This window comes from Semicossyphus pulcher, unplaced genomic scaffold, assembly GCF_022749685.1.
Source record: "Semicossyphus pulcher isolate SPU_LCO1_2020_fin unplaced genomic scaffold, fSemPul1.0.p SCAF_18, whole genome shotgun sequence".
In the NCBI taxonomy this organism is placed as follows: Eukaryota; Metazoa; Chordata; class Actinopteri; order Labriformes; family Labridae; genus Semicossyphus; species Semicossyphus pulcher.
Genome location: NW_027211691.1, coordinates 12,814,950 through 12,827,633, shown reverse-complemented (window position 1 = coordinate 12,827,633; position 12,684 = coordinate 12,814,950). Strand labels below are relative to the sequence as shown.

General features: G+C 38.6%; 1 protein-coding gene across 1 annotated transcript; it reads left to right on the top strand.

Moving 5' to 3' along the window:
- Window positions 1-1,540: 1,540 nt before the first annotated feature.
- Window positions 1,541-12,684, top strand: zc2hc1a (zinc finger, C2HC-type containing 1A). The gene is made up of 10 exons (XM_069666843.1): window positions 1,541-1,580; window positions 2,575-2,648; window positions 3,629-3,745; window positions 4,157-4,183; window positions 5,431-5,572; window positions 5,899-6,041; window positions 6,830-6,935; window positions 7,023-7,098; window positions 7,502-7,606; window positions 8,780-12,684. Exons 1-10 carry the CDS (start codon window positions 1,565-1,567, stop codon window positions 8,913-8,915), a joined length of 942 nt encoding a protein of 313 aa, XP_069522944.1. The 5' UTR covers window positions 1,541-1,564; the 3' UTR covers window positions 8,916-12,684.

Below are 12,684 nucleotides of genomic sequence, written 5' to 3'. Positions count from 1 at the left end.
GACTTAACAACATCAAGCTAGTAGCAGGATACTCAAGCTTCCGGGTACAAATTTCAAAATAAGGGCTTTATTTATTTTTATTTTTTTAAAGCTATACAATATGGGTTTGGGGTTTTTGTTTATCTATTAATTTTGTTATTGCAAACCACTTTACTAGTTGCATCCATTCAAAAAATTATTATATAGTATTGGTAAAAATAAAATAGGCTAACTAATCTAATCTTCATTATTGACTGTAGGTCACCTGCAACTCCATGCTTATCAGTACATAGTACATATAAGAATAAAAAAATGAATGTTGTATGAGTAGAAAAGAATCAATAGTTTTATATCATTTTATATTATAAAAGCAACCAATTCTACTTATAGACAAAACAAAAAAACGCCCTGATTCTCGTCATTTAAATATGAACCCAGAAGGACCCTAACAATTTTCAATGAAAGCTAAAAGGTCAGAGGACAGATGAACAGACAGTGAACGTATTGTATATGTCTCTCTGTGTGTGTGTGTGTGTGTGTGTGTGTGTGTGTGTGTGTGTAAGTGAGAGAGAGAGAGACAGACAGAGAGAGAGATGTGCGCGGATGTGTGTGTGTGTGTGTGTGTGTGTTGGGGGGGTCAACACACACAGACTCAGTGAGAACAGTGTTCTGTTGTGATGAAGAGCAGAGAGGCTCCAGTAACAGGTTTCCTGAGGTCTCATAGCATCTGGCTGTGAATTGCACCATTCAGATGACACATGTGCTCAATATGTCGAACTGGGAACATCAAAGTGCTCTGGGCAAGTGTCTGAGCCAAAAAAAAATCAACAAGGAGAAACACTAGTTTCGTTGTTTGGCAGATAAGATCACAGTCATTTTTAAATAAGCTCTGTCATCTGACAAAGTTCAAAAGAAAGAAGGTTAAACCAACCTACCAATGGTCATTAGTAAGACAAAAAATATCAAAGATCAATATTTTTCTATCTAAGGCTGCTAACCCTTATTCACAGTCACTCGTCTTGTTCGTTACTCTTTGTAATACCTAAACTTTCATTGAACTAATGATATCAACTTAAAAAAGGCTTTAAATTACTTTCTTTGGCTACATTATTGACACTAGTGAGGGGAATAGAAGAAGGGGAGTTGCCTCCCACGCCCGACGGCTGTGTGTCAGTAACAACCAATGAAAATCTCGGATATTAGTACATGAAGCGGCACCCAGTTGCTATTGGTAGCCAAAGATTAATAATGTCAAGACAGTTCACTTTCAATTGTCGCCTAAGGAGATCATTGTTCAAGGTTCATTTAGGTTTAAGGTATATTTATTCATCAATCACTCTACAACTCAGGGTTGTTGGACAAAACTGCACACACTACACCCACAACAACACAACAAACATGTTATGGCGAAGAATTGACTCCCCCCCTGAAAACGTTGCTCTGTATAGTGGTGGTACGGCAACTGCATCCTCCGTATAGCGAAACCGGAAGTGAGCACGCACGAATCATCTCACTGTCCCCGGCTACCGTTGGCCGTTCGTTGTAACAACGGCAGCATCAGACAAGAGGTAGTGTTAACCTAACGATGGAGGAATTTGAAGGTGAGAGACAATCAGCCGTCCAGGTGTTTACTTAAGCTTTTTTTGTGGCAAAGTCGAGCACAAAACTTTTCCGTTTACATACTTACAATTTGTTGGATTCATTACTTTTTCAGCTTGGCAGCTTTTGTCAGCGACCCTTTTTTGTAATGCTAGGTAACGTCAGGGCCAAAGATGAAGCTAGCTGCTGTCTGTGGGTGTGATCTGTAGGTTAGCCGCCGGAGCTATCCAGTGTTAGCATACTGCAGAATCATAAATCAAGGCGTGAAAATAAACCCTATCATAGAACAAACCGTTAGATATACATATTATGTAATCAAACCGTTGTAATGACTAGATACGTATTGGAAAAGTGGTCGTTAAACTGTATCTAGCTTTACCTTCTCTATTTATAAGGCGGGTGGTATATTTTTCCAGTTATCACAAGTATTTATGTCATTGTCTCATCAACAGAATTTAAAAACTTAACAAAAACAGGCACATTTGAAATGTACTCTTGCCGAATTTGAACACTGAGCTGTCTGTGGTTGGTAGTTAATATCCCAGGATGCCATGTATCAAGTATTGGCTATATACGTCATAACAGACCCAATATTTTCTACTCAAGGCATGTTCATTTTAATTCATTCATTCAACCTTTATATAAATCTCGAGGAATCATTGAGGGCATGCCCTCATTTTCAATGATGTCGAGAGTACAACAAAACAAAATCAATATGCACAAACAGAATAAATACAAAAAGAATGACAATTAAAAACAATTACACACAAAGGCAGAGTCGTTTATTGTTTTAAATTGGCCCACAGGTACAATTGTGTGAAGTTTTTATGTATATTGCAAAGTGTTCCATGTGATTACAGCACCAAAGCCATAAACAGTTTTTCCAAATACAGTGTTTGCTCGTGGGACTTCGAGCATCAGCCATGCTCCATATCTATTCTCCATGACATTAAACCTCCTTCACTACAATCACAATTTAACCTCTCTTACTTTCAGACGCTGATGTTCCTCCTGCAGAGAATCTGGTCCCATGCAACACTTGTCAAAGATGTTTCTTCCCTAAAGTCCTGGTAAAATGAGCAATCCCTCATCATTTTAATACTCTTTATGTAGGATGTATCATGATATATGGGTATAATCAGAGGGAAAGTGCAGTGCTGCCCAGGCAGTTTTAAGACTGATGTTTGTTAAACTGATGAGTTTATTGTGTTGAGCATGTGATACGTATTTCCGAGGTCGTTGTGGTGACAACAAAATCAGCTGAGAGGATATCAGCTGTTTGGATGTGTCAGTGGCAACAATTCCAAAAGTCAGTATGGCCACGTGAAGGGCTCTTTTATAGCAAGGGGTTTAACAAAGAAGTGAGGTTATTTGCTTAAGCAAATGTGTATGACATTAGACTACAAGGTTTGAAGCACAGGCTAAGACCTGCTGTAGTCCTTGCATTGCAAAGTTTAAATCTAGGCCTGCAGATTGCAGATAAGGGTTTCTGTGTCATGGAATTTTGCTACTAAGGAATCAAACAGAAAAACAAAATGCTAGGCTTGTATAATGCATATTTCTATTACCACTGTATTTGATATCATCATATAATAGCACTGTTAACATGACTAAGATTATACAGTTTTATTAGAAGATATTATTTCCCAGAAGTGCAAACAAATACATGTGTGCTTTTGTATAAGCACTCAGTCTCATTAGTTGATAACAGCTACATTAGTGCATGATGCATTAGAGCATTATGTTGTTGGCAGGTGTGTATTTGTGCATGGATGTCTGCTTGTTTCTACATTAGAAGGTTAGGAAGTCTAGTGCCATTAATGTTACACAAACAACTTGCAGTTGGTAAGGAGGAGTGTTTGCATTCTTTACTTTGCAGCTTCAGGTTTGCTTGCTCCTTAAAACAACATTTTGGAATTGCAACACAATGAAAGCTAGAATAATAGAAAGGTACAAATCTGAAATGAGGGAAGGTGTTTTCAAAACACGTGGAAACAGTTTGTGTTTAATGTGGTGAGAGCACGTTTTACATTTTCTGCTCTTTCTGCAGGAGAAGCACGCTAAAATCTGTCAAAAGGCAGCGGCCAAAAAGAGGAAGGTTTTTGACTCCAGCAGACAGAGAGCTGAAGGCACAGAAATCTCTACACTCAAACCTATCAAACCAAAGGTAAGAATAAACGTATGGACAGGCATGGGAATCCAACTCAGATATCATAGAGAGATAAATTTAATCATTTATAAGAGGGAAATATGTTTCAAAGTTGTACATCTTAGTGTGGAAAATCTGTTGATGAATTTAAGCTTTATTTCACACGTTGGTCCGAGCATTGTTATGTTTTATATTCTTACGGTAATTTGCACTTACCTTCATGATACAAATCACATGTCAATCATTAATCTAAAGTAATAACTGTATAACTGGATCCCAGAGGAGATTCAGCTGTAAAAATATGCTCAATAAAGTCATTTCCGTGATGAACAGCTGCTGTTTTTAGTCCTTGCTGTTCCATTAAGGACGGTCACTATTTTGTGTTAGCAGGTTATCTTCAAATGTAAATCACTTTCAATTGTATTTCAGTCACAAAGTTCATCTTCCACTGTGAAAGTAAGTTGATTTGGCTTTTTTATGTGTCTTTTCTGTCTGTATACAATATTTTTTTAGTGGCACAGTGAGTCTGCTGAAGCTCAAGAGGCATTCACTCACTATTCCTGGCTTTATTAATACTGTTTTTCTTAGTTTGAATGACTAGGTCGCTGCCCACTTATACGGGTGGTGGTATTACTTTCAAAGCACTAACAGTAGTATTTCTTTTGCCATCCTACAATCTACAACTGACAATATTCAGATATAACCCATTATATTTTCTTTAACCATTACAGTCTGAAATAATTCTTTGGTCGTCACACTCTTACACATACTCCTACATCTCATTTCAAACTACAGTGTTATGATTTTGGAACTACCTTCATTCATATTATGATGTCTCAAGATAACTCTGAGTAACCAAGACCTGCTACTCCTTTTGCACCAAATTCTTTTGTTTAGTAGTTGTTAAGATGACAACAAGTACTCTTAGTGTTTTCTTTTTCAGCTGCCTGCTGCATACTTGCTCTGTCCTCTCGCTGGCACGTTTGAGTACTAGAGAGGACACACCTGTAGTTGTTTTGTGACCCTCCCTGTATTATATCATTGTGTGGTGGAGTTGTCATGATCATCAATATATCATATAATCAACTGTGAAGAAAAAGGAATATAACAGGAAGAGTGTCCTTTTAGTTGGAATAAAGGAAAAGCTGCCTCATTTCTCTCAGAATCCGAACCATTGTCTGTCAGACAAATGTGCTAAATGACTGTAACTGTATAGGAGGTAGTACAAAGTCAGCAGGGCTATCATGTTGCCACAGAAACAGCTCAGAGGAAACACAGTGAACTACTTCTGTCAGAAATCATTAGTATGAGATAAGACACACACTGCCAAGATGGAAAGGAAGGGGATGTTTTTATAGAAATAAAGTTTATTAGTTATGAATGCTCTTAAACGCTGCTTTGAGTGAGTGATGGCTTCAATTTGTAGAATATTTAAGCCTTGAAGAGAGAGAACAAATAAAATAATTATTACAGTTTTGAGACCATTTAAGAGAACTGGGCATTCTTTTAAAGATTAACTGCTTACACATGGAGACAGAGGAGGGTAGCTTATTTTCAAAACATCCAGATATCAGTCATATATAAATAGGACACAAGTTTTGACAGCTTAGTAGAAGGGCTGTGATAAGGTTAGCCATGGCTGTCTACGTTATGGTTATAAAAACACTGTTGTAACAGAGCATTTCTGTGTTTCCCCCTGACAGGCAGAACCCCCTAAGAAGCAGTCCAACTGGCGCAAGAAGCATGAGGACTTCATTGCCACCATCCGGTCTGCAAAGAACGTCACTCAGGCTATTAAAGATGGGGGACCGTTACCCCCACCTCCTCCTCCTACTTATGACCCAGGTAACACTTTATTTAAGTAGAGTGGATTTAAGCAAAAAGAGAGGATTGACAGTGAATACTATTACTGTTTTATGTTAACTTAAAAGATACTCTTTGATTGCTTGCTGGGGCATGTGATTCATCTCTAGATTCTTTTTTTATATAGTAAAGTAGGTGAAAGTACAAAATCTTACAAAAATACAATTGCTTTTTGCGTCAAAATGTGGAATCAAAAGTGAAACTGGAACTCAATGATGCTAAATATAAGTCACATCTCCCTAAGGTAACAGTACCTAAACTTGTCTCTACAAACATGCATGTTTTCTCTTCCCCTGTTTTGTCCATAGACTACGTCCAGTGCCCTTATTGTCAGCGGAGGTTCAACGAGAGTGCAGCTGACAGACACATCAAGTTCTGCCAGGAGCAGGCCGCCCGAATGCCAAACAAGGGCAAGATAGGAGATGCAAAGAAGACTCCTGCTCGCACACAGGTATACACACGCACATACTGTGATTGTATGTTCAAATGAACAGACAATTTGTTTTAAATCTGGTTGTATCCACTTGATGTATGACACACTGAGTACATGCACACAGAAGTAAGTTGTTGCTTCTTACAATAAAAACAGCATTGTATACCTAAAGTATCCATTAATTAGAGTGTATGTGAAAATGGTTGCATAGCTGCTGTCTCCCAAACATGGCCAGATAATTTTTAATTCTATGTAAATGAAATTCTCTATTCACAAGAAATAACAAGCATTCATACATTCATAATAATGACTTGCCTGTTATAACCAGTGTGAGTCACTCACTTTGCAGCAGGCGTAGAATTACTACTGTCACTTAGCAACAGCTATGGAAATGACCGGGGAGTTAATTTGGCAGCCAATAAAAACAGCAGGGTCCAAACCATTTTGGTTAAGAGCCTTTTTTTCCCCCATCATATGAAGAAAGCCTCGGCCAATGATCATAAGGAAGCTTTCTCAGATTTTCTGCCTGTGAGCAGTTTTAATATACTTGAAAAAACAAACCACATATTTGTACATTTTAAGGTACCACAAGGAATATCTTATACTCACACCCACGTACAACCACCAACTATATTCCATATTCGTACACTATGGTCTGCCTGTTGTCAAGAAGTCAAGAAGGCAACTGTATGATGATACATGACCTATGTGTCATAGTCTTATTTCTGTATCTCCAAATTCAGCAACTATTACAAAGCTTTCCATCCCACTTTGTAATATGTACGTTAGCCTCTCTCTGTTTCCAGTTCAAGCCTCCTGCTTCTGTAAAGAAGGCTAGCTCCCCTGCTGTGTCCACCATCCCTTCAGCCTCCTCTCGTTTACCCCAGAGATCCGGCCTTGGACAGCCCTCTGGTAAGGGAACAGCTGTTTTGTGTTTACAGTTGACAATTTTGTATGTATCTGATTATGTAATTTGTTTTTTATTCTCTTTTGCTTTAGGAATCCCATCTAGTAGGACCTCATCTGCAGGTACAGTGAGGAATAATCCTTCCGGGCTCACAACCCCTCCATCAGGGTCAGTACACACACACACAGACACACACTGTAACACTCAGCAATGAAAGATATCAGCAGGGAAGTCAAAGGCATTGTTCATTACAGAGGGTACTTTTTCTTTAACTCAAGAATGATTTTTAATTATTAAATGTCAATTAACCATTAGCCATTTAATTTGACCTTTTTGTGTTGCTTATTCATTAGCAACTGTTTTATAAGTGTGTTGATAAAAATGTTTTAGTAACACATAGTTAACTTAATTAATGGCATCAAAGCATAACACGTCACATCTGTTAGTTCACAGGTCCAATGTGAGTGCTGATTCTAAACAGTGCATTTTTAACTTTTCAGCTGTATTTACAAACCAGGACCTCATAGTGTTTGTATTTGACATATTTCCATTCTGTGGTTTTCCCTCTCAGTGTGGGAAGTAAGACCCGGGTAGCGAGCTCTGGCTATGGTTCTGTTAGGAACACGCAAGCTGGAACAGCACTCAACAAGAAGAAGGTAGACAGCTACATATCTAGGTGAGTTCACTAACACATCTGGCGTAACATTAGAAATGGGGGAATGAATGAAAAGCAAAACAATACAACCACTATACGGACTTGCTAAACTATCCTGACCTCTTGTGGTTTGATGGTGTATTGCATATAGCTTGAATGAGTACTCTGTATCCACTCTGTTCAGCTCTGGAAATAATGTCCACTAATGATCCCTTTAATTTGACTTACATAAACAATTATTAAGTAAGAACTTCAGATAATTAAAATGAAAATTCATAAAAACTAAAGTTCCAGATTCCTTTAGTTCTTATGTGCATTAAAGCTTCTGTGAGGAATGTCTCACTGGTCATGAAACAGACTTAAATTAATTCTGATTACTCTATATGACCTACAAAAGTAAACCAGACCATCTACAAGATTGATTATTTCTATAGAGTTATTTTTAATGCTTAGAATTGCTGGTGGGGGGTAGGTGTTAGACGAAGCGTTTAACTGCATGCTGCCTTTGTTTACATTTCCCTGGGCAAAAATGTAAAGTGAGTGATACATATGACTGTTAAAGAAAGTAGGATGAGATCTTTTGTTAAAAAACAGCATTTAAGCATGTTCAGGACAAAATCAGCAAAGAGATGAGAGGTACAGCTTTGTCCACAGGGGGCGCCAAAATCAACTAAAACCAAAATTTCCAAGAGCATTTTTTTATAATTAGTACTAATGAGGCAAAAATGCCTATGCATCACCATAAATGAATGTAGGGAAGATTTAGCAGTTGACCTCCAAATTGACATGTATGTCTAGTGTTGCATATTACATTTCACAACACTATAACAATATGTTTGCATGTTGTATCACTGTCTACCTCATACTGACTGTTCTCTTTATTCATTTAGGAAGGTGTTCCACGGTATCTTACAATCCCTATATTATTTTCTATTAATAATTAGTTAAAGAGGGGGTGTTATGCTGTTTTACATTTAAGACAAAGTGTTACAATGTTGGATATTCACACTAAACGTGGGTGAAGTTCTGAAGTTTCAAATCGGAAAAGTGAAGTTTACTCTTTTCCGCCAACTCTGTAACATGCCACAGTGGATGAGGCATGCCTCAAACACCGCCTTTAACAAAATCAACAGTTTCGACAACCCTGTTGTACTTTCTAACTTTGCTACCCGTCCAACTTGTTTAATTTCCCAGGAACGATGTGGATGACAGCAATGACGTTGGAAATGGAGGGATGAAGAGCAAGTTCTGTCATGCATGTGGGACTAAGTATCCTGTTGAATCCGCCAAATTCTGCTGCGAGTGTGGAGTCAGAAGGATGTGTATTTGAATGAGGTCAGAAGAAGGGAAATGTATGGATGCACTGGTACTTAAAGCAGAGAATCAGCGAGTTTCACCAAAGCTTATAAGAACTCTAAAGTCCTGTCAAGTTCCTGCCAGTCTGAATTTTCACTCTTAAAGGCCTTTGCACACAAAGTCCGTATTTTTCATCCGAAATTGTTGCATGTTAAAAAATAAATACAACCTCAAGTCACTGAATCCGAAAATTTAATTAAAGTTTTCGGAATAGGTTTGATTTCTGTGTTTTTTGCGCATCTGTCCTTTAGAGCATGGGCGTAGGAAGCATAATTGAGGTGGGTGGGACAATTTGACAGGGGTCTGGGGGTCCTCCCCGTAACATTTTTTTAATAAAGTAGATGTCATTTGCTGTATTCTGCTTTTTAACATGTAGTTTGATAATTATCTGGCTAAACTAGACTAATTGAGAGCCATAATAGTAACCACTCAATGATTATTTAAACTTAACATTTTCAAATAAATGATGATGCTCTCCTGTCTATATTGGTCATATGGTGCACCTTGACTGAAATGTTTCCTATTTAATATCCACATTGATTTCCATAACATTCTGATAACAAGCCTGCATCACAAATTACTCTAAACTGTCACATCCCTTTCATCACTCACCTCAGCAATGGAGCTCTCTCCGCTCTCCCTCTACCTGCATTCTGACTCAGTCTCAAGTGCCTAGATGTCAATGGTTGGTGGAGTGATAATTATTTAGTGGACAGTTAAGTATTGCATTCTTTTCCATTGATGATAATAATAAGCCAGCCAGCTCTCTTATCAGAGCTGACATAAATTAAATTTAAATGATCATTTAAGTGACACAAATCAACATCATGCGAACCTTCATGCGAAGTCTCTGTTGTTTCTGGAGTTAACCGATTACTAACAGCTGCGATGATGACTAACTTTTCTCTCCTTCAAAAGTCCGGTTGCGTTATGCAGCTGAGAGCCCTTAGAGCTGCCTGGGTACAAGGCAGCAGTGAAACGTGGACTGGAACGTCTTTATATGGGAATTATCCCAATGAGCAGGCAGAATGGATTCAACTGTTCAAAACATTAGCATTTGCGCTACCGTGTGCATGTCCGGGTGCACTTTGCAGCTGAGAGCTGCCTCGGTAATAGGTAGCAGTGAAAACATGGACTGGAATTTCCTTATACTGGAATTCTCCCAATGAGCAGGCGGAATGGATTCAGCTGACAGAGCGCTCTCAAAAGAACGCTGCGTGGGTCGGCAGATGCACTGATTTTTGATTTGCTAAAATTGGGTGGGTCCAAACCAGTAGTTTTAAAAAGTGGGTGGGACTTGTCTCACGTATAATGGTTCCTAAGCCCATGCTTTAGAGAGTTGTTTGACCACTCAGAGCCACCATACATGCAAACATTATCATCTAAACGGCATGTGATAAACATAATCATTTCGTCTCCGAGCACGAAACACTTCAGCACCGGCCGCTGTCGGACAGCGCCAATGCATGGGCATGCAAGATGTCAGTTTGAATGTTGCCCTTAGGTTCGATACTGTATAGTTAAAGTTAAATACATTGACCTTTACAACTAGGCAATGACGCAGCTCAGCCATTACGCACGACTGATCCACTGTGATCTCCGGCACAGTATTGAAACACTGATCATATCAGCTCTGGCAGAAAAGTCTGATCAATAGACTGATCACAGGACAAATATTCTTCTGTCTGTGTGTCGCGGCGCTTTGAGGCTGGGCCCTGAATATCTGCAGATCCAACTGGATCGCGGATATTGGTGGTTTTCTTTTTAATGTGTGGTTGCAGTATTGCTATCAGCTTATCAAAGTGGCACACTGGCACACTGACATCCTGAAATACACCTTGAAACAATCAGGATAATTCCACAGCCCCTTAATCAGCAGGTGAAACTTTCCTTGCTCTATTTTTGCCGCTTGATCCATGCCTATATTCTCTACTGCGTGCATAATGTACTCTGGATAGTCTGTATTAATATCTTTGGCCATGATTGTCGGTGGCACTGGTAGTTATGTTTGAGGGCTATAATTAATCTAGCTCTTTTTTGCATGCGAGTGTGTGAGTGCTTGTGTATCAGAGTGAGCTTTGGGTCGGTCTCTGGCTGAATCTTTGGGTTTGGCCTCGCAATATGAGGCCAAACCCAAAGAATAATAAAACGCATTGGACTCAGTGCAAGGTTTCTGTCCGCAATGATTCTTCTCGGATGACGGATAAAAAAAAACATATATGGAAAATACGGACTTGGTGTGCAAATGGCTTTAGTCTAATTTCATGGCAGTAAAGTCTGGTGCGTTGAATTCTTTGTTAAATGCAGGTTAGTTCTTATGAATTTTGCAGGTCCATTCCACTGTATGGATCATACCCTTAGTCTTGTACATTAGACGTGCGCAATGTCTGAGAACAAAAAAGCGACCCCTAAGCTGCACTAAATTTTGCATTTTGTTTTTGACTTAAGGATTCCAGCGCTGAACTGATCTACTATAAAGTTGCATTAAATTGTGTTCCAGTTCTAGATATTAGTATCTGATCTGTCTGACACAATCTAACACAGCTCATTAGTGTTTAATATGTTTGCTTTCAACTGTTGGATATGCCATGGCATCGCTGCCGCCTCCACAAGCTTATACAAGAACTCTGCTGCCGTTTAAACTTGAGTCTTCAATTAGATAAATGTAACTTTGTCACTGGACAATATTTGCAAGTTTAATGACCTAACGAACAGAGTCAGTGTGAGCAATTTGAAGCTATTGCTGCATCCTTAGAAGAGGTCAGACAAGAGATGAGTCAGAGGGTAGATAAAAGCGAAGATGTGGGTTGTAAAATGTAAAAAAGAGGTAAATGAAAAGTGTTGAGTGACTCATTAGAGGTGGGTGAGAATGCTCCGGTAACTCAGTTCCCAGTCAACCCCGATCGAAAATGCATTCCTTCACCCTGTTTTTCTCCGCTCCCTCACAAACAGAACGTGCTCCCTTTTTAAAGTGCAATATGATTGACTACTGATGCAAACTTAGGAAATGTGATGGGACCAGTCCAAGAATGAACAAGCTGTTAGAGGTCCATGCTCCCTTTAAGGTCACTTTACAGGCAAAGTTAGTTTCTATTTCTCAAAATGTTACCATCAAACGCCTGAAGTTTCTATATAAATGTAGCATCTAATCCAACCATTTTATTCCTACTTTTTCTACAATGTAATGAGTTATTTATTTTCTTATTCTCTCTCATTTTTACTGATGAACAATGGCTGCACCTTTTTTTTTGTCGATGCTCTTCAGAATTTAAATGTTTTTATTTGGATTTGTATGAAAACTAAATGCACCTGAATGTGTTGCCGATGCTTTTCCTTGACAGTGTTTCTATTTAGTCAGTATTCAGTGCATTAAGGTAGACGATAGTAAAGTAACACTACAGCCGTTTTAAAAGTGGATTGCTTTATCTCTCTGCTTGACATACACACACCATTTACGACCCCACACGGTTCATTTAAAGTTGGCCCACTAAGAGGGAAAGGCATCTACCTGAGGTGCATATTTATTGTTCATTAACCACAAAACTCTTTTAACAGTAATTATGATAACCCTTGATCCCTTTGGTGAGACGGGGATTGATTTCAAATCTCAAGAGGCAAATTATATTTATGTAACATGATAAGAAAGAGATGGGTGTGTTTGCTTGTACTGATTGCAAAAGCTGGATATGGTTGTGCTTTTAATGCCATATATATCCACCATCAATAAATTTCTATGAAGACTG

Excerpts from the sequence above, each read along its gene's own strand:
- zc2hc1a (XM_069666843.1), top strand. Across the intron at positions 3,746-4,156 it reads TCAAACCTATCAAACCAAAG|TCACAAAGTTCATCTTCCAC; the intron begins GTAAGAATAAAC and ends ATTGTATTTCAG. Across the intron at positions 7,099-7,501 it reads CTCACAACCCCTCCATCAGG|TGTGGGAAGTAAGACCCGGG; the intron begins GTCAGTACACAC and ends TTTCCCTCTCAG.